The 23,319-nt window shown below is 36.1% G+C and overlaps 1 protein-coding gene and 1 pseudogene across 1 annotated transcript; both read left to right on the top strand.

The window, feature by feature from the left end:
• Positions 1-1,861: 1,861 nt before the first annotated feature.
• LOC148997320 (uncharacterized) lies at positions 1,862-3,897 on the top strand (annotated as a pseudogene).
• A 125-nt stretch (positions 3,898-4,022) lies between these two features.
• On the top strand, positions 4,023-10,970 carry LOC148997319 (uncharacterized). Its single transcript, XM_089119782.1, has 12 exons — positions 4,023-4,058; positions 4,371-4,454; positions 4,591-4,705; positions 4,803-4,946; positions 8,866-8,878; positions 9,288-9,328; positions 9,563-9,598; positions 9,688-9,740; positions 9,825-9,879; positions 9,948-10,156; positions 10,593-10,749; positions 10,867-10,970. Exons 1-12 carry the CDS (start codon positions 4,023-4,025, stop codon positions 10,968-10,970), a joined length of 1,047 nt encoding a protein of 348 aa, XP_088975908.1.
• The last annotated feature ends 12,349 nt before the right edge of the window (positions 10,971-23,319 follow it).

The raw sequence follows: 23,319 nt of genomic DNA, 5'->3' as shown, positions 1-23,319 counted from the left end.
TTTGGGCGTCTTTCAGCACCCATACCGTAAGTGCAGGATTTGACGCGCATGATAAAAAAATGTGCGGCTGGCTTGACCGTGTATTTTTCAAGCGCGGCCCACTTGACCGCAGTTGGATTTGATATTAAACGTAACGTTACCTCGGGCTGCCTCGAATGCCCTGCAGTTGAGGATGTTGATGACGCTCCGTGCCGCTCCTGGTTATTACTCATCTTGGTTTTATTAATATTGATCGATGATGTGCTTTAATATCACAGTGTTGCTACTGTTGTTAGACACAGATCCAGAGAATGTCTGCAGCAGATCCCAAAATTCGCGCCGCTGAAGTCTCTCCTTCCGGTTCAAGGATCTGTCAATCCAAATCTCACTAGCCAATGAGAGCAAACCGCTGTTAAGCCCGCCCACACGGTAGGTATGGGACAGAATTGCGAACGAAAACTTCAGAAGCGTAAGCGAAAATGTCAGAAGCGTAAATGAAAACTCTAGAAGTGCATTTGTAAGTTCAGATCAGCGAAAGAAATATGAGAAATAGTTAGCAAAACATGCAGTGTACTAAAAACGAAGTCAATAAATTTGCTAGTGAGTTATTCTTTTTCAGTTTCAAAGATATTTTTTTCAGTTTCAATTTATATTTTCGTTGATTTCTTGAAAAGTTACGTTCATTTTTATTGGCTCAATATTAATTCCATAAGTTTAGCGTATAAATTGCACAATAAACACACTGCGTGCTATAAAGACGCATTTAGTGTGATCAGGTTAAGTGCAATTTGAAGTATATTTCCTAGAAGAAGTACATAAAAAGTAGACTAAAAGTATACTTTCTTATTTTAAGTTTAAAAGAAGTATACTAATAGCATATCTAAATAAACTTTTCGTAAGGGCAGTCACATCTCAGCTTTGCCATATTAATTACATTCTGATTAGTCTGTAACCATTAAGGAAACATTGTAACTCATATAGAGGCCCATCACACATATTCAGCCTTGTTAATTGTTTTTTTCTTTTTCCTTTTCTTTTTGCACATGTGTCCACAGCAGCCCGATACTGTACACCCCAAAAGTTCTTTTAAGAACTAAGACAGTCAGCTGTTTTTGGTTTTGTAAGTACATGTTTTGACTAACAAACAAGTTTTCAGTATTTATTGCCAGAAGTGCAGCACACCCGCAACATGAAACTTAAGGACTGTTGCCAGGTTTAACTAATATCTTTTTTTTTTATTATTAGATTTTGGATTGCCTTCCTCTGGCTTCGTCAGTTTTAATTTCAAGGTAAGTAATATTACTGCTCCTTAATGTGTTGTCATGTTGTAGCCTATATTTTATTATATTTTATATAAAAAATTAAGAGAACACTGCAAAGTTATAAAGTTAGTTATTAATATGTTTGTTTTATTCCAAGCTACTGAAAACATTTCTCTACACCCAGTGTTCGAACTAAGTTTGTAGCAACATGTCAACTAACTGTCATTAGAGTATTAATAGACTGTCTGCTTAATATTTGCTAACTCTTTATTTTGCTGATCCCCCAACAGACATACTGACTTTAAGTAACTTGGCAACAAGTCAACTTATTATTCTAACCCGAACCCTAACACCTAACCATAACCCAACAGTTAACAGACCCACTCTTCTAATACTAGTTAGTTGACATGTAGTTGAAAAGTTACTTGTAATTATTAGAATGTTAAAAGAGGACTGTCAAAATGTAACCATTAATCCTAATAAATACTCCTACTCCTACTCTAAACTTATCTCAGAAATGACACATAACAAAACTATGTGGACCTTTTGGTTATGTAATGTATTCTCCTTGTACTTAGCATTACAAAATATTTTATGAAAGCAAATATTCTGAATTTAGAATGAACTCAAAATCCAGAAGGCAAAGGTACACAAGGCAATGGAAATGTGCCCGGAAGTCACTAACTGAAAGGATTATTGGAGAACAATCCAAATGCCTTCCGGTAACATCTCCACATGGTGAAGATCAGGTCAATGTGGATGAAATAAATGACAAGGACATCTGGGGTGCTTTTAAATGTGCAGAGACAGGAGTCAGTGAAGAAAAATGCAGTTTAGGACATGATAATGATGATAATGGGGTCAGTGAAGAAAACTGCAGTTCAGAACATGAGAATGATGATAATGGGGTCAGTGAAGAAAACTGCAGTTCAGAACATGAGAATGAGGATCATGTCTTCAGTGAGGACAACTGCACTTCAGGGTCAGAAGATGCGAATCAAATGCCTCCAGCCTCACTTACAACATTTTTGCAGGGTTGGGCTACAAAACACCTCATTAAACACAATGCCATTGATGACCTTCTGAAGGGACTTAGAAAAAATGGACATCCAGAGCTGCCCTAACGGCAAGAACCTTGCTGCAAACTCCGAGACACATTGAAACAGTGATGAAGTCAGGGATGGAGTGTGTTCATTTCAACTTGAGAAAAAGCCTTAGCGAGCAGTTACAGCACTACCCAAGGGATGTAACTGACGAAATAACAACACTAGAGTTATCATTCAATATAGATGGACTTCCTGTTTTCAAAAGCAACAAAGCAAATCTATGGCCCATCCTCTGTGCCATTCACCTGACACCTATCAGGGTCTTTCCGGTGACACTGACACTTGGTCCTTCCAAACCAAAAGATTTGGATTTTGTTGAGGAAGCCATTAAAGACATTCAGGATCTCCTGGACAATGGTTTCGAAGGAATACAAATTCAAATTAGATGTATTGTGTGTGACGCACCTGCGAGAGCAATGGTCAAAAAGATAAAACAGTACTCAGGATATTATGGGTGCGATAAATGCACTCAGAAAGGCATGTGGGTTTCTGGAAGAGTAACATATCCAAAGGCAGACAACCTCACGCTACGCACAAATGAGACATACCGTGCTGAAATTGCAAAACAGCAGAAAGATGATGCCATTTCAGTGTCCCCATTCTTGAGGCTCCCTTTGGACATGGTCAACCAATTTCCAATAGACTACATGCACCAAGCATGCCTGGGGGTCACAAAAAAAATGATCACTGAGTGGATGAGAGGAAACCGGAATGTGCGAATGTCAGCTGGACAAATCAATGAAGTGACCCAACGGCTGCTGACACTCAGAAAAGACATTCCCAGTTGTTTTGCTAGAAAACCAAGGGGTCTGGAAGACATAGACAGGTGGAAGGCAACAGAACTGCGGCAGTTTGCCGTGTACACTGGCAAGATTGTACTAAAAGGGATTCTGGCCGACCAGCTGTACGATCATTTTATGACATTCAGTGTTGCCTTGGGTCTTCTTCTTTCACCAAATTTGGCAGTGGACCACAACGACTACAGCAGTCAGCTGATGAAATACTTCGTGGAAAAAACTAAAGAACTGTATGGCGATCATTTCATGGTATACAACATACATTCCATGATACATCTATCAGCAGAGGCCATCAATTTTGGTTGTCTTGATGCTTGCAGCGCTTTCCCATTTGAAAACTTTCTGGGAAAGCTTAAACGACTCGTAAGGTCAGGAAAGAAGCCGCTTATTCAAGTGGCCAAACGTTTGATGGAGATGTCAAATTTTCCACAGACTCAATCCACGGTCACCACAAAGTTCAAAACGACAAGACCAAACAATGCTTTCATTCTCGAGGAGGGGAAGTGTTGTGTGGCCATTGAAGAGAGGGAAGAGATGGATGAGTCAGGCTCTCGAATGTTATTGTGCAAGGTTTTTGAGAGATCTCAACCACTTTTCAAAGACCCATGTGACTCACGGATGATTGGTTGTTTCAAAGTGCAGTCAAGACAATCCAAAATGACACTAATCCCAGAACAGCAGCTAACAAAAAGTGCCATAATGATTGAAGAAAACCTGGAAATATTTTTTTTGGCCATACTGCATACACTTTAACTCTCTTCCCCATCCCACCACACCCCACCCCACCCCACCCCACCCTACCCCACCCTACCCCACCCTACCCCACCCCACCCTAACCCACCTCACCCCACAACCGACGGACTACGTTTCCTCTTGAAATGCCCGGACACTGCTGGGAGAGCTGGAAGATGAGGGTTTGCCTTTTGAACTGTTCACAGTCATTCTTCCATGGGCTGAGGATGGTCTTGCTTTCGTTTCAGGGTGAATATAACAATTTGACTTTGTGACTTTTTTTACCAATGTTACAGCAAAAATGATTTGTGATCAAACACTAATTTACGGGCCCCCTGCAGTACCCCTGACCCCTAGTAGAAGACCCTTGCTGTAGAGTGAACTAGTATAGATAAGGAGCAGTGTTAATTCAGGACCAGAGATTGTGCTGTGCATATTGACAGGCTATGCGTTTGTAATTTAAAAGCGTTGTTTGTTTTTTTATCTCTCAACAGATGCAGACTTTTGCAGTAGTCGAGTTTGCAGATGATAATGCAGTTGAAATTATTCCAACCACTTGGTTGGAGGAAACAATCAAAGTATGCTTTTATTCACCAAACTTTAAAATAACATTACACTCACTCACACTCATGCTTACAATGTGAAAATCCACAGTGAAATGCTAATTGTATTTATTTATTTTCATTCATTCACTCATTCATTCATTTTAAATAGGGAACATTCTGTTACTGGACCTACACAAACTCGAGGCAGTTGGTAAAAAACAATGCAATTCCCGACAAGCAAAAGTGGAGGCGGTTCTTGCTGAAAAAGATTTGGTTAAGAACAGGTATAGTGATACTATTTCAAGAATCAAGTGTGCTGCCTGACTCATGGAGGGGATGTTAAAACATTTTCAATAATATTATTTGACAAATATTTTACAGACTCTTATGCCAAAGCCTCCCAGAAATGCCAGCTTGTTACCGAAACATCACATATTGAAACGGCAACGGAGGACACAACAAGTAAAAAGAGGCCACATAAAATTCCAAAGAGATTTCAGTCTGAAACAGACATTTCGTCAGATGGTATGTGTTCAAATTGTGTAATATATATATATATATATATATTAGGGCTGTGCAAAAGTTAATTGCGATTAATTGCATCCAAAATAAAAGTCTGTGTTTACATAATATATTTGTGTGTGCTGTATATAATTATTTTGTATATATAAATACCTATGCATGGATGTATATATTTAAGAATTATTTGCGCTTAAATTCTGTATATATTTATAAATACATAATCTATATTATATAAATATAAATATTTTATATATGAATAACACATTTTCTTAAATATATACATGCATGTGTGTGTATTTATATATACAAAATAATTATATACAGCACACACAAATATATTATGTAAACACAGACTTTTATTTTGGTTGCGATTAATCGCAATTAATTTTTGCACAGCCCTAATATATATATATATATTGTAAGGGATAGGCATATAGCGAGGTGGCTGTTATAGCGAATACAAACCAGACAGGCTGATTATGAACCCGACTCGAAGTGACTAGGTTACCTACCAAATAAATCAATAATTTGACACAAAAGACTGATTTAAAAGGTTTATTGATTTAAAAACGATTGTATTGCAAAATAGTATATCTTCAGTTAAGTTATACCTTAAAGGATTAGTTCACTTTTGAAAAAACTTTTGCTGATAATTTACTCACCCCCATGTCATCCAAGATGTCCATGTCTTTCTTTCCTCAGTCGAAAAGAAATTAAGGTTTTTGATGAAAACATTCCAGGATTTTTCTCCATATAATGGACTTCAATGGGAACCGGATGGTTCAGGTCCAAAAGACAGTTAATAACTGTTTCAGATGCAGCTTCAAATGTCTTTAAACGATATCAGACGATGAATAAGGGTCTTATCATGCGAAACGATCCGTTATTTCAAAACTTATTCCAAAAATGTAACTTTTCTAAGGACAAATGCTAGCCTTGTAATATACTGTGAGGCGCGTTTGTAACGTCACGTAATACGTAATTACGTTCAAAAGGTCACGGGCGACGTAGCCGGAAGTACAGAATCAAAATCGTCCGACATCGTTGTTTTTCCTTTTAATTCCTTTTTTTGTAAACGGTGTTTGAGCTAGTTTGGACGTTCAACTTATGCGTTCAACTTGTAAACACTCTGACTCTGTACTTTCAGCTACGTCGCCCGTGACCTTTTGAACGTAATTACGTAATACGTGACGTTGCAAACGCGCCTCACAGTATATTACAAGGCTAGCATTTGTCCTTAGAAAAGTTACATTTTTGGAATAAGTTTTGAAATAACGGATCGTTTCGCATGATAAGACCCTTATTCATCGTCTGGTGTCGTTTAAAGACATTTGAAGCTGCATCTGAAACAGTTATTAACTGTCTTTTGATACTTGAACCATCGGTTCCCATTGAAGTCCATTATATGGAGAAAAATCCTGGAATGTTTTCATCAAAAACCTAAATTTCTTTTCGACTGAGGAAAGAAAGACATGGACATCTTGGATGACATGGGGGTGAGTAAATTATCAGCAAAAGTTTTTTCAAAAGTGAACTAATCCTTTAAGTGTCTTCGTATAGAATTTAGTAAGTTGGATTATTTATCTTACACATTTTTGCATTATTATTATAACTATAGTCAAACTTCAGTATAGATAAGTATTTTTGTTACACACTTGTAAGATTAAAATGTAATTAAAATGTAAAAAAAAGAAAAGAAAAAAAGAATGCTTTATCTCAGCTGAATCCAGTGGGCTATATGCACGCATAAGTTCCGCATTTGACGTAAGGATGCTCGTCCATTTCCGGTTGTGTAGATTAAAGCGGAGGAAAACCGGAGAAAACGGGATTATGGCAGAGTCTTCAATATTTACTGTCCTCCCGTCTTTGAAACGAAACGTACATACGTTTAGATGTAATTTTATATATAGTTATGTTTATTTAATATAATTTTAAAAAGAAGCATAAACACAACGAGGGGTGTCTGTTTTATCTGTTTTTGTGACTAACGTTTCATTAGTATAACCATGGAGTATAAAATTCAATATAAATTCTCGGTATTGCATTGGACTCTATGATCGGCGGAAGTTATCGAGCATCCTTAATCCTTCACCGAAAATAACGCCGTGCATAGAGCCCATTAATTGCTCTTAAGCATCTGGGGGCTGTTTCAATAACTAATATGGGGCCCTACCCACAAAAAAAAAATGCAGAAAAGGCAAGGATTCCTGTTGGTTTGCATCAATTGAATATTTTATTTTGTGCTATATTTGATAAGTGGATAATAGATAAAAATATATCCCAGTTGGGTCCGTCACTTATTTGGTTCCCCGGAAACAATTCCGTTGTGGTCTGTGTTACTTGCAGCGTGTTTCTGTATTTGGTGGTGTTGTGAGGTTTTGCAGCGCGTTTTGTGTATTTTGTTGTGTTGTGAGTACTTGGAGCACACATGTGTTGTGGAACTGATGAAGATGTTTTTCTTAATTTGCAGATGTTTTTTTGTATTTGCATGCGTCTTCTCTAGGTTGCAACACGTTGAACTCTCTCGGCCACCGTAGTTGGGGAGAATATTGAACATGCGCAAAAGAGTGGTGACGTGCGTTAATGTGAACGCCCCCTCATCAGCGCTCTGCTGGCGCCGGCTCCGAGTCAAATGAAATACAATAAACGTACAAATAGATATTACAGATTAAAAAACGATCGGAAATGTCGTCCAATTTTCTAATACTATTATTTGATGACAACAATTACATTTGGAGAACAAAATACAGCCATTTCTGTTTTTTCTTTTGAACAAAGAAAACAAGCTGCACCCTTTTTTAAATTTCATCTTTCATTCCGAAATAGAATAATGAATGAACGAAAAAGTACACGGACCCTATGTTGAGCGTATTTTCATTTCGCAATTTCAATTTGCGCAAATTGAAGGGTAATGGCAGCGGTCTGTTATCAAGAAATAACGCTTTCTGCATTGGAATTCTACCAAGCCATGTAATATATATATATATATATATATATATATATATACTGTATATACTGTGCAAAAGAACTGGCTTAAATCCATTAGGGTCGAAATACTAAGGTGCCTATAGACTCTTGCACACAGTGTTGAGGTCTATGTGCATTCTGACTTATCTTTGCTCGGCTGGTCTTCTTGCCCATCCTTTTTTTTTTTAAGTTTTTTCAGCCAATTTAATGATTCGCTGAATCAGAAATCTGTCGTTGCCCCTGAATATATTGGTTGAACTTGGGATTTCAGATTGGTTAAGGGAGTAGTTCACTTAAAAAAAAAAAAAAAAAAAAACTTTTGCCGATAATTTACCAACACAGTCTCATGAAAGTGCGTATCTTTACCTCGAATGTCATTTCTCGTGGCATTTATACGCCAAAAATGTTGTTTTGCGTGCATTTGCTATACGCACTGAAAAGCCCTTGGTTAGGGGGGAGGGGTGGGGAGTTCGTGCGTATTACAAAGTGCGGAGGCTATGCGAACTTTCATGAGATCGGGCTCTATTTTACTCACCCCCATGTCATCCAAGATGACCATGTCATTCTTTCTTCAGTCGAAAAGAAATTAAGGCTTCTGATGAAAACATTCCAGGATTTTCTCCATATAATGGACTTCAATGGGAACCAAACGGTTCACGGTCCAAAAGACAGTTTCAGTGCAAACTGTTCAAAGGGCTTTAAACGATTCCAGACGATGAATAAGGGTCTTATCAAGCAAAACGATTGCTCATTTAATAAATAAATAAATAAAGTTTTATAAGCACAAACGCTCGTCTTGCTCTGTTCTGTGATGCACGTTAATGACTCTCCTGTTCGAACTCGTTTAGCAAAATTAACAAATCTTTTTTCGTGTCATTTGGTTCATTCCAACGAACAAAATGAACGAGTTGACTCTGGAAAAGATTCGTTCATTTTGATGAACGAGTTCGAACAGGAGAGTCACGAACGTGCATCGCAGTACAGAGCAAGACAAGCGTTTGTGCTTATAAAACTAAAACTTTTTTTATTTATTTATTAAATGAGCGATCGTTTCGCTTGATAAGATGGACATTTTGGATGACATGGGGGTGAGTAAATTATCAGCAAAAGTTTTTTTTTTTTTTTTTCAAAAGTGAACTACTCCTTTAAAGAAAGGTATTGTTATAACTTTTTGTTGTTGTCGTGTTTTTTTAATAAAATTTGTATGTAGTATGTTTTCTCAGTCATGGCTTCCACAGTTGGCTTTCTTTTGTAAATACAACTTAAATTGTTGCAAATATATTTTATCTGTTCTGTTTGGACTATGTTATTAAAGGCATTTGTGAACTCTGCCTTTTAGTTAAACATGCAAAAATTTTCTTTCAGATGAATGCAGAGTTATAAAAAAAAAAAGGTGTCAAAACCTGTTGCACCTAAATGTAAGTTGTTACATAATTTCACAGTATATTACATTTTATTTGCACAATTCAAAGCAACCTAGACGTCTTTTTGTATTTCTGTTGTATGGTCAGATCAGCCACTGCCCAAAGCATATCCTCAAGACAAGGGTAAATAGAATGAAATACATGATTTACATATAAAAATAAAAAAAGTGTTTCAAGATTTAATCCACAATGGACCTAAAGTAATTTAATTCTCTCTCTTCTCCACAGGCAATCAAGAAAAGCCAAGATCTCCTGACTTATTTTGTAAGAAGTTTTAAATGTTAATAAACATTTTAATGTCCATGGTTACCTATTGTACATGTATATTTTACTTAAAATTAATTTATTTACAGCAGAGGCATTATTGCCGTGTTCTCTGCAAAGTGTGTCACCACCCCATCAAGGTGTGTAACAATTTCATTGATATTCATAAATGTGTATGTAATGTTAATTTTGAAACATAGGTATTTTTTATGCCACAGCTGATCAGATGTCAGATCTCCTCTTAAGAGAACCACAGGCCTCATCCAAAGAAGCAACAAAGAGTAAGTTTACAGCTATCCGTCACAAACATCCACACTGGTTCCATAATGTTTATTTATTTTTGTCTTAGACTACCGCACAAAAGTCTTGCAGAAGTTACAAGAGCTCTGCGAGAACCAGCAAGACATCCTCACACTGCAGAGAAGACTGTTGGCTGCTATGACTGTGCCAGGGGTGGAGACAGAGGAGGAAATTCTAGAAAATGGGCCCTGTCAAACTGTAGAAGAGCTTAAACAGTTTGACACCTCATTAGAAAATAAAGAGACTAGGACAAAGATGGTAATAAATACAGCAATTTACAGCTGCAATGACAATAAAATGTTCACTCATTGCATAATTTTCTGCTGTTACAATGGGTTTACTCAAAGGGATTGTTCTTTTTGTGGGTGATACTCACACTGATGTTTCTTTAAACCTGTATTTAGGTTTATTTATTTATTTATTTATTTTTGTGCCGGTAACCAACCAGTTGCTGTTCCCTGTTAACTTCCACAGTATAGAAAAATACTATGGAAGTCAATGGGGAAAATAAACTATTTGGTTACCGGCACTTTTTAAAATATCTTCAGGTAAAAAGAAAAAGAAAAGAAAAAACCTTTATACAGGTTTAAAGAAACATGAGGGTGTGTAAATACCAGCAATGCTTATTTGTGGGGGAACGGTCCCTTTAGGTTTAGTTCTGGCTTAATACAGAACTGTCATGTTTGTTTTTTAGGTTAACTACCTACGCTCCATCGGGGGTACCAATCCAGGGGCGGCTGTACGTAAAATGCTACGTAAAGTAGCCACCAATGAAGTCCTAAGTGCCTACAGCTTGAGAGGGAAGAAAACAAAAATGGCATTCCAGGAGCTTCGGATTTGCTCTCTTATCATAGGAAAGTTTAATTCCATAATCCTTTAAAAAATATATTTATTGTCAATTTAAGTAGCCTAGTTACAATTTGGAGATTTGTTGTTTGATCAGTGATCACATTATTTTATCAAATGTTTAGGAGCAACACAGAGGAACTTCAAATCAATGAAGTCAATAGAAGTGGAAGATCTAATCTCACTGGCCCTGAAATTTGCTCCACACAGGAATTTAAAATGGTAAACGCATGTATTTGTTGAATAAACAAACACCCACATGAAACAATAAATTACTATCATGTCAGTGGAACTGATGCAAAAGTACTATCAGTATAGTATCCGGTAGGTGTAGGGAGGGCTTAATTGTACCAAAAAGGCATCAATTTAATATTTTTATAAGAATGTACACGCCATGCTCGACTGTAAGAAATTCTACTGTGATTAACACATAGGCTACTGAAGGCTACATGGACAGCGTTTCCCAAAAGCATCATAACAGTGCATAAAAACTGATCTTAATATTACGGTCTGTTTCGCAAAAACATAGCCTACGATGTTCCAATAAAAAGATAGGTTTGTTTGTTGTTGCAAAAAAAAAAACTTTTAGTGTAAATAATCTATAGCTATTTGCAGTTAATCTAAACCGCATCTATTTGATACACTTTGTGTATTTGACATCTATCGCTAATTTTCACCTCGCTGATCGCTGGCATTTATAGGCTATTTGACAAGTAAAGGCCCTTTGATACCCTCTTCAACAGTGACATCTAGGGGTAAACTGTTATTAAATTATTCAACTAATAATTACTTAAAGGTGTTAACTTTAATATTAATAATAATTATAATAAGAAGAACAACAATTGAAAACCTTAATGTCGGTCAGACATTTCATTTAAAATTAGCATTTTTATCAGGCTCCTATTAAGGTTCAGTCATTTCACTTAAATGGCAGTGACTGATTGAAGAATATATATTTTTTTACTTTTCTTTGTAATAATGTTACTTTGTTATTCTTACAGATGACTGTGGTGAAGATGGATGAGGCTTTCAAGGATCTACAATTGTTTTAGTTTCACCTTTTCGTTTAGCCTGTTTTAAATGTGATGCACAGCCTAGGCCTATATAATTGTGTTTTTTTGTCTGTTTTTTTAATCAACAATTAAACAAAATCGACAAAAACATGGACTGTACAGGTTTATTATTTATATAGATTTACTGTTGTATTTTATTGAAGTAAAAAAAAAGATGAATTGTTGTTGAACATAAAGAAAACTTTATTGTCTAACTAAAAACAAACCATAAAAAAATAATGTTCTGGGAACCAAAAACTAACTTTCTGATAACCAAAAACTAACGTTATGATAACCAAAAACTAATGTTCTGAGAACATTCTGGGAACCAAAATCTAACGTTCTGAGAACATTAAGAAAACTTTCCCAGCTAACCAAAAACAAACCATAAAAAATAACGTTCTGAGAACCAAAAACTAACGTTCTGAGAACGTTCTGGGAACCAAAAACCACTCTTCTGGGAATAAAAAACTAACTTTCTGAGAACCAAAAAACAACGTTCTGAGAACGTTCTGGGAACCAAAATCTAACGTTCTGAGAACGTTAAGAAAACTTTCCCAGCTAACCAAAAACAAACCACAAAAAGTAACGTTCTGAGAACCAAAAACTAGCGTTCTGAGAACGTTCTGGGAACCAAAATCTAACGTTCTGAGAACGTTCTGGGAACCAAAATCTAACGTTCTGAGAACGTTCTGGGAACCAAAAATTGTTAGCTGGGAACTTCGTTGTCATTATTATCTTGACGTTCAAACAACTGGTTCTTTCATTCACGAACGAGATCATGTAACAGTTCATTGGACACGTTCAAACTCAAAGCAACTCAATAAAGGGCGTATTCGTTCACTAGATTCAACAAATCACATGCTCCGTCCCGTATCATACTCGAAGGCTATTGGCTCGAGGTTTAGTCACTCTTTGTCTTTGACAAATGAAACGGGCCACAGAGCTACACGGTTCATTGAGCTGCGCATGCGCGCAATAGCGGCGCGCAGTGGTAGAAGGGGGAATTTCAGTGAACGAGAAATATGAGTCAATGGATAACGTGAACGAGAATGATTCGTTCACCTAAAAGATTCGTTCAAAAAGAACGATTCGTTCACGAACGTAACATCACTAGAGATCATTGTCCCCCCTTGAGGACGGGCCTGGGCTCTGATCCGGCAGGCGTGACTCAGTCTGAGAGGATACTGTGGGTTTGTGTTGTTCCTCTTCAGTAAAACCTACAGTAAAGAGCCACTTAACGAAAGGACATAGTCAGTGTATTCCTCTAGGGAAAAATGAATTTTCCCCCCATGCAGTTTATAGCACAACAATTCATCTAATCCATGACGGAAAATGTCCTTTAACGTTACTTCATTAAAAGTCCACTTGGTTGGAGATTTCCAGAAATTCAAACACATTGTTCTCAATAGTTCTGTTACCTTGACGTAGGCAAAGTAGAGCAACTGCTGGGTTCATAGTTGCGGCTCAAGTATTCTGTAAAGGATCCACTAGAGGCAAGTGTAGATGAGAACCCAAGTGCAGTTTATTCAAAATAACAGGTAACAAGATCAAAACATAAACCAAAGCATGACATGGCATGAAACCGTGGACATAAACTTACACAAGCAGTGATTACAGGAAACAATACAGAGACACATGGAAAACATGAGGGTTTAAATAGACAGACTAATGACAAGACAAGGGACACCTTTGAACAATGAACAGACAATTAACCAATGACAAGACACTTGGCAGGATCACATGACAAACAGGTAATCACACAATCAGACATGAAACATGACATGAACAAACCAAAACATGACAGAGACCAGACTAAAGTGTGACATTATGGACTCCTGGGGTATTATGGACACATAAAATAATGAAAATATGTAATGGTTAAAAATTCACTTATTATTTGTTAAAACTCATTTACAATAATACATTTGTTTTTATAAAGGTATATCATGAATTGAGAATTAAAAAAACAGTTATAATATGGCCATTTTGTAAAAAGTTATAAGAAATAAATCTTTACTAGGTAATTAGACAAAAAGGGTCCTCCACATTCAAGTATCATAGAATGCAGAAATAATGTAAAGTAAAAGCTATGTATGTTGGTAGTTGGCAAAACTGTCAAACTGTTATGTGACTGTCAAACATAAATTACTTTTGCAGATATTGCAGTTCAACCTTTTTTTGTCATTGTTTATTTACATTACAAGTCATGAACCTTAATGTCCTTTAAAGCAGTTGTTCCCAACCTTATTTTGTCTGAGACCCCCTTTTCCCCAAGAAAACATTTTAGGGCCCCCCTTCACATTTGATCTCATTATCGCTCTTGTAAGCTTGCAGTAAGGATGACGATTTTTTGTTTTGTTTTCAAACAAACGGTATGTTTATTACTGTAACCATATATATTTATGGAACAATTAAAGACATACTATTGTAACTACAATAACAAAAACATCAGTAGGCCATTTTCAATTATTTATTTACTCCTATAGCCTATAAATTGGCCCTATTTGAAATAGAAAAAAAAATGAATATAGGCTATTACAAAATGAATGCTGTCTGGGACCACAATACTTGTATGTTTACTGCATGTTATTTGTGAAGCTTTGTCAATCAGTGTGAGTAATAATTTGGTCAATACGTGGAGAGATCTTTGACAAAGCAAGACGCATATCATCCTCAAGGGTCAGTCTGGCCCTGTGTTTGGTTTTAAGGGCTGTCATGGTTGAAAAACCAGCTTCACAAAGGTAGGTGGTGCTGAAGGGAATCAACACCTTCATTGCAGCTGTGTGACAGACTGGGTGTTCTTCTGCAATTTTAGACCAGAATGATTGCAATGGGACCTCACTGAAACGGGCTCTCAGGCTGGCATCAGAGGATATTTCTATAAGCTCTTCCAGAAGTCTTGATGGCAGAGTAGCTGGAAGCTTTGCTTCAATTTTCTCAGTGAAGGGGTTTCTGATCCACAGAAAATCAGCTGCTTGTTTCTCAGTTAGAGCGGGGAAATAAGGATCAAATTTCTCCAGGACCTTTGAGAGATGCACTGTTATTTGATGTTTAATGGTTTTAAAATTAAAATGTTTTTCTGCAATAAATGCATGGGTGTGCTCGAACATGTCACTGATTCCAGAGGAGACACGGGTTTTCCACTTGTGTAGTTTTCTTTTGAAAGCCTCTACTCGTTCATACTGCACCACAGTGTTTATTTTGAACCTTGCATATCCCTACGTATGGGTGAGTTCATATGGATGAAGGCCTGTTGTGTTTGGTCTCTTGGTTTGTGGTAGTGGCAGCTATTGTGAAACTTACCTTCGTCATGTACTGAGTGTGGATGGCATCGTCCTGAAGAATCACAGGGTCAAATGATATCTCATCTGGTGACAAGAGCATAGTAACTTTAAAAACTCCAATGATATCTTTACCCCCTGATAATGTATTGCGGATATACATTCAAACATTTAAATGCTAAGAGTATGAGCCATGAGTAAACTGGACAGATATCTGTGAAAAATAACTTGCGTGCCTAAAGTTGTCGACCCCCTGAATTCAGCATTTAAAAGTAAAAAGAATTTCAGTATTTATCAGTAAAAAAAAATACATATAAATAAATGATTAACTTATTGTTGGACAGTATGGTGTCTGTCTCATGGGCCAACATAATTAAAAACACACCTAGAGAAAAATAAATACAGAAATTAGAAAATATTTTTATTCATCAAGGATGAGTTAAATTGATCAAAAGTTACAGTAAAGACATTTATTATGTTAGAAAAGATTATATTTTAAATAAATGCTGTCCTTTTTAACTTTCTATTCATCATAGATTTTGGGGGAAAAAATGGTACACAACTGTTTTCAACATTGAAAATAATAATTTATGTTTTTTGAGCATAAAATCAGCATATTAGAATGATTTCTGAAGGTAATCAGCAACAGTAATGATGTTGAAAATTCAGCTTTCAAAATACATTTTAAAATATATTAAAATAGAAAACAGTCATTTTAAATTGTCATAATATTTCACAATATTACTGTTTGTCATTTCTTTTCTTCATCAAATAAAGCAGCCTTGGTGAGCAGAAGAGACTTCATTTAAAAACATAAAAAAATCTTACTGATCTAAAACTTTTGACCGGTAGTGTATATACCAATGACCATGATATTGTCAGGATGACGGCGAAGCAGGTAGAAAAATATTTTCTTTAATCTAGCGAAACTCAGGAACAGGTAACAGGTGCGACAGCGTGTTGAACACAAACAATAGCGGACAAAGAAGTGAAGACAGGCAGGAACTTAAATACGCGGGAGGTTATGAGTGTCCATGGCAACAGATAAGGGCGGAGAACTCAGACGAGGGGCACACGTGGCAAATCAAAACACACAGACAGTCCAAAGATGGTGACAGATATCCTGTTATCATTATAACGATGACCGTTATAACATTATATTTGCCAGATATTATTTAGCCTACAGGCTTCTCAAGGACAATATCAATGAAAAAAATGGGGTTAATGAATTTAAAGTGAGAGACGTCATTCAAAATACATATACATAGCTATTTCATATGCAAGCGTGTCAGCCAATCACAGCAGAGGCCGGATTACAGCAGACACGCCCCTTCAAACAGAGCGTTCAAAGCAGAGGCTAAAATCAGGCTAGGAAAAATGCCTTTTATTTCTAAATTATGACTATTTTTGATCTAAAAAACATAACATTGCAGGAAATATTATAAAATGATTTTAAAAAACATTCTGGGGCACCTTTAACATTTAAGCATCAAATGTTAAAGAAAAGCAGACTTTAGTTTGTCACCAGCGCAGAGAAAGCCTGTAGCTTCAATAGGATCAAATCAATGTACTTTCATTAACTGGTAGTTCTGGTTATTATGAAGTGATGATTGACTGGGCGTCAAGCCAGTGATCATAACAGTTTATCTGATCTAATAACCAGTAAAAACACTACTCACTGTTACCTCTGGCTGGTTTAGTGAAGTGATGACGGGTTCTGTCACGTGGTTTGCGTGAGATGAGCAACCTCTGATCCAATAACCAGAATCACAGAGGACATGAGTAAAAAGGAATATTACACCACTTTATATATTATTAAATATTGTCTCACATGACTCTGTGCTCTGGCAATAAGATTAATCTTTTGTTCTGATGTATTGACTCATTTGCTCCATGAACTGATTCATTGATTCACTGATTCTCAGCGCCACTCTGGCGACTCCTGCTGGTCAGAACTTTTACTAACACCTTTTACTAACAACTGATAATGTTTCATTGAAGCTGTAATCCGTTTATTGCAATTTACAAATCATAAAACATCATTAAATATGAGGGATCTTTATAATACGTGATATTATATTAAATTGTAGGGTTTGTATTGTTTCTTTAATGGAGAGCTTGATTAATCAGTCCAACAAGAGACTTTTAGGGGGCTTAGAAAACAGAACATGGGTAAATAAGCAGAAGTGTGTTTTTTTAATAATTCGCTGCTATAGACCTTATTCAGAGCAGCGCCATGACAGGTGTGATAGTGAGGCTGTGAGGGATAGACTTACCGTGTTTCCAATGGCATCCGCTTTAAAAAGCTGAATAAAGCTCCTAGATTACTTACAATTTTCCACAGCTTACATTGTCGGGAGTTTTTTGTCAACTGAAATTTCTTAGAAAGATATTTTTCCTGTGTTTCATGAGCAGAACAATCCGAAAACACATTAAATAACAATACAGCCCATTGAAGAGATGCAAGTCTATCCCTCACAGCCTCGCTTTCATTCTCATTAAAAATCAAAGATGGCGCTGCCGTGAATAAGGCGTATTGTGTGCAGTTGAGTGAACAATACATGTTTACTGTGCGTGTGTCACATAAGGTGGACTTCTGCTGCTTGCAAACGGACTCTTTTGAGGAGACAGTGGATTTCCAAATGTGGTGCCCTGATTTCACACACAATGCACGAATACACTGCAGGCTCACTCTCGCTCGTACCCAAGGTAAATCATCAACACTATCATCCCTTACAAGTGTTTTATTTAACTGAATACATCACAATAAGCTAAAACACATGTGCAGGATACTTTACTTCCTGATAAAGTGCGCGCCCGGATTAATCCGTGCTGCTTTCACATTCCCTTCTGATCATGGATTCAAATCCCATGTAGCACATGACCACACTGCAAAAAGTATTCCTCTCATTAAGGTGATTGCAAACAGTAAAAAGCATTAAGACTTGGCCTTTACATTACTGCACATTTTGAAAAAGTACAGTTTTCAGTTCTTTGCTACTTCTCATTCAACGTTAGATAAATTCGTACAAAAAATAGAGCATATGATCTTCCATCTGAGCCACACAGAAACATATATTTCTGTTTATCTTCATTCAATAATTATGATGTCACAACTTTAACAAGGTCAACCCAAAATTCCTTCAGACACTAACCCTTGCCCTTCATTGCAACATGATATGAGGAACCATTCTAAATTAAGGAATAACACCACCTACAGGTCATGAGATATTTAAATAACTACATTAGTTTTGAGCTACATTTGAGCAGTTTTTTTTTTCCAGAAAATCACAGTGACATTACAGCAGAACATTATAGTTGAACAATAAATTGTGTTTTTTTACATGTCAGGCTAACCATAAGATATATTAGCATTGCGCTAGCTTAGCAAATCTGGATAACATATCATGGAACTTTTTGTGAACTCATTCTCACACTTTAAAATTGTGTAATACGTTTTCATTTAAATTCCTTCCTGCTCTGCACTGCTGTCAGTGCTTAAATACTCACCTCTGCTTCATTTACATGTGTATTCAATTTGTGTTGTTTTTGTTCTTGCAGCTCTGCACTGCTCTGCAATTCTCAGTTTTTTCGCTACTCCTCCTTCAAATTTTGTCCAATTTTCTCCAAACATGTACTCAAATAATCTTCGGACTGGGCCGCATAAAAGTACTGTCTCAGATTTTTTTTTTCTTCATCTTTGTTAAAAAGTTATGGTGTCGCAAACTTAACGAGGTCCACCCAAAATTGTCTAAGAGGCTGTATCTCGGCCAAAGTTTGATCAATCAAAACGAAAATTGGTGCTCTTCATCAGAACCATGTTCTGAGGTTCCATGCCAAAGTTGGGAACAGCGCCACCTACGGGTCGTGAGATATGCCAAATTGATATTTTGGCCAATAACTTTTGAACACTTTGTCAGAAAATCATAATTGTGGTATCTATGGATTCCTTGCGTCATGCCATATCTGTGGATATCGATTTTTCCATTATGGGATGAACCCTGTGGCCATTTAGAATTTTGTCATAATTTGCAATATCTTTTAAACTATTTGAAATTTCTTCACCAAATTTGGTATGGATTACCATTAGCATGGCCCAGAAGTACCTGAGAAGTTTGGTCACAGCGCCACCTATTGTTCCAGATATATCATTGTTTTTTGAAAAAACACTTATAACTTTTGCTAACATTGCTTGAAATTTGATTTCTATATGTCAAAATATTCCTTGGGTTACACCAATTTCAACGATATGTCATATGTTACTTTTGAACAATGTGACTAGCCGCCATATTGGAGCGAATGTGAAACAGTTTTTTTGCTACTCCTCCTTCAAATTTTGTCCAATTTTGTCCAAACATGCACTCAAATGATCTTCGGACTGAGTTTGATCAGTCCGCATAAAAGTACTGTTCACGATTTTTTTATATTCATCTTTCTTCAAAAGTTATGGTGTCGCAAAATGAACAAGGTTGACCCAGAGTTGGATCAGAAGCTGTAACTTGTGAACAGTTTGTCACAAAATCATAAAATTGGTATCTATCAATTCCCTGCATCCTGACGAATCCGAGGATATGTATTTTGCCAGGATTGGATGTACCAAGTCATAAGATACATTAGCATTGAGCTAGCTTAGCATGGTAATCTGGATAACATGTCATTGAACTTTTTTGAGAACTTATTCTCATACTGAAACCTCTCCTCAACAGGCATGAGTGATTAGCTCAACGTGTTACACTACGCATCCCGATGCTTAGCGTTGTGGGTTCGCCACTCAGTGTGACACGTGCCTAGACTGCATGAAGTACTGTGGCAGGAAAAGATGCAGAAGTTGCGTCTGTTCCAGGCATTGTGTCTAACAATGATCTCATCTGAAGCTGTCACATACAACATGCAATTCTTATATGGAAAATTAATTGTTCTTCTTCACCCAGAATGGTTGTCAGTGGCAGCCATATGAACCACAAATAGGAAAATTTGCTCACATGTAATGGTAATGAGTAGTAAGCTGATCAATTTTGGATGATTTAATCAAACTTTTTAAATATAATATGCTCTGCATTCTCTTCAAAATACTTCATTTTGACCTGATTCTCTCTTTAAACTGTTGAATTTTGCCAGCTGTGTAGATGCATGGTGGCCAAGTGGCGCAACGTGATGAGTGACAGGCACCTGATCTATAGATAGTGGGTTTGAGTCTTGTGTAGGTCAACTTTAAAATCATGCGTAAATTTGTCATTTCAATTCCTTTATTATCCATGTGAGAGCTTTTTAAATACAATATGCTCTGTAATTTCCTCAAAATTCTTCATTTTTACCTGCAGTCTCGCTTCAAACTACTGAATTTTGGCAGCTGTGTACATGCATATCTGCAAAGTGGTGCAATGTGATGAGTGACATGCACCTGACCTATAGATAGTGGGTTTGAGTCCGGTGTGAGTCAACTTTAAAATTATGTATTAAGTTGTCTTTTCAATTGCTTTATTATCTATGTGAGAGCTTTTTAAATGCAATATTCTCAATTTTCTTCAAAATTCTTTATTTTTACCTGAGTCTCACTTCAAACTATTGAATTTTGGCAGCTGTGTAGATGCATGTCTGCCAAGTGGCACAATGTAATGAGTCGTTCGCACAAAAAGTATTCTCGTCGCTTGATAAACTTATAGTTGAGCCATTTTAGGCACATGGAATATTTAAACATTTTCTTCATTGACTTTCTGGGCAATCAAGAGTCAATCCCTTAGGCAGTGTATGGAGGAGTGTTCCAGCTCTCAAATTTAATCAAAAATATCTTCATTTGTGTTCCAAAGATGAACGAAGGTCTTACAGGGTTGGTACAGCCTGGGGGTGAGTAATTAATGACTTAATTTTCATTTTTGGGTGAACTAACCCTGTTAGCAGCCCCTAAATTAATAACTAATGATGTTTGCAATGGAATTGAATAAATCAAAATTAAATTCTAGAGTTGCTGTATAGCCAAAAAAATCTATGTTACTTTAATTTCCCATCATCATTGTAAAGCTGCTTTGAAACAATCTATATATTGTTAAAAACGCTGTATAAATGAAGCTGACTTGACTTTAGCATATTTCTTAAGTGTAACAAAGCTTATTTATTACCAAAGTATTTCTAGTATACTTTTTTAAATATATTGAAGTAGGCTTGTTTTTAGAATATTTCTTAAGTGTAAATAAGCATATATCCGATTGTATTTCTAATACACTTTTTAGAAATATATTAAAATACAATTCAATATATTTTTAATGCATTTAAAATAAGCATGTTCTAAATACAAATGTACTATATAAACATAATATTTAAATTTCAAGTAATTTTTAAGAATGTCTTTTTCACCTGAAAAGTTTATTGAAATCATTAAATTAAAGATGCTATGGCCATCCTAAATCAAATGCTTGAAAAAATAAACAAAAAGGTCAATATAATTTTGAAATTTATTTATTGAAACTTTGCTTGAACAAAAAGTAATCTTAAGTGCACAATACATATGTTAAATAAAATCTTTGAAGCAAAACCCAACCTTATATACTATATTGTGCTTTTACACAAACATAAATTCACTATTTTTCACATCAAAAAACATCTGTTTATATATAAACAATTGGATATATTATCAAAAACATAAAAAAGTCCCTTCAAAATGTACATCATCTATGAGAAAGATCTATATCAGTATTACTAAAATAAACTGAAGTTTACCCCATGTTACATACCCAAAAAAAAAAAAAATGAATATTAAATTATATTATACTAAATTATACTTCCTCAAACTCCATATTCACATTTTCAAAAATGTTATGAAACTCTACAACCTCCTCATCGTGAACACTATTTACAGTATCAGTACTGCAACTGCCATCTTTGTTCTCATGCACATCTAACTGCACAACTATTGTGCTGGCAGCTGTTGTGCTGGTTGTGTTGGCAGATGTTGTGCTCAGACATGCTGTGCTACAACTTGCTGTGATGCAATCTTCAGACCTGTTTTCTTCATTGTCTGCAAATCATTCCTTGACACATTTCAACCCTTAGCCTTTCCTGACTCAAAATCTTTGACGCCAACTCATCAGACTCATATCTAACACCTGTCTGCAAACTAAGCAACTTGCAAAACACATCATGTTCTAGATGCATTTTCTGGTTTCCTGAACCTGCATCTATTGTAATGTGTCCTCGAAACACTGATATTACTTTTGAAGTTTTACAGTATGCCATACACAGCACACACCGTGTCATCAGAGTTTCATGGTTCACACACTGCAAAGTGTGATTCTGTGGATACAGAAACTCCACCCTTACGTCACAGTCAATAATCTCCCCAACAATAATTTCCCTGTCTTCCATTGCCCCCTGTGCACAAACACCACAGTCATCAATAAGTGAAACTACACTCTGCATGGTTGTGCTCAGACAAGGTCTCTGATTAAACAACCTCACAGAGACATTCTGAAACCTGTACCACTTCCCAATTTCCACATCTTTTCACCCCAAACAGTCAAAACCATTGTCCTGGTTTTATCAGCCACCATGTAACTTCTTTGCCTCATTCTGCATCGGCTCCTGGTCATGGTTTCCTTCTGGAAAATCATATCCAGGATCTTCACCGACACAGAAACCTTACAATAAGAACACAAGCTATACATTATTCAAATTCATTAATAAATATACAAACACAACCTTAGCATATATGAAATATTCAGAAAGTACAAAGTTCTCTAAGAGTGCAATTTTATAGGGTGCACAACAGTAACCACTCACATTAATTTAAGTCGTTGTTCTTTAGAACTCCTTATAACAATAAAACATGTCATTCCTAATTTTATAAAGGTGATAAAAATATTCAAACAAAATATTCATATTTAATAAAAAACACTTACCCTTCACAGTTAATTTCATAAAAATATTATTGTTGCCTTCTGTTTTTACCTTGACCAAGTTATTATATATATATATATACTGTATATATATATATATATATTATTATTATTATATATAACCTCAAACACTAATATGCGACCTCTCTTAAAAGTTATCAACTACTACTCAACTACAAATTTCTTTAACATCTTTCAGAAACCTACACTGCACAAAAATTAATAAAATAACTTTAACAAAATTATTACACTTACCCTCTGATATTCCCTGACATCCTGATGAATTTCATCTAAAGATTTGATGACATCCTGCTCAAGCAGTTTGTCATCAAAAGCAAGTTTTTGGAAAA

The sequence above is a fragment of the Pimephales promelas genome, chromosome 2 (assembly GCF_988280905.1).
Source record: "Pimephales promelas chromosome 2, fPimPro1.hap1.1, whole genome shotgun sequence".
NCBI lineage: Eukaryota > Metazoa > Chordata > Actinopteri > Cypriniformes > Leuciscidae > Pimephales > Pimephales promelas.
Note: the sequence above shows the minus strand (reverse complement) of the source record. Positions and strands in the feature narration are given on the sequence as shown.

What these genes read in the sequence shown, in the direction of transcription:
- LOC148997319 (XM_089119782.1), top strand. Translation starts at nt 4,023, where the DNA reads ATGCCCGGACACTGCTGGGAGAGCTGGAAGATGAGG. An exon ending in AAAGATTTGGTTAAGAACAG is followed by an intron (nt 4,706 to 4,802) that starts GTATAGTGATAC and finishes AATATTTTACAG; the next exon opens with ACTCTTATGCCAAAGCCTCC. An exon ending in TCGGATTTGCTCTCTTATCA is followed by an intron (nt 10,750 to 10,866) that starts TAGGAAAGTTTA and finishes TTATCAAATGTT; the next exon opens with TAGGAGCAACACAGAGGAAC.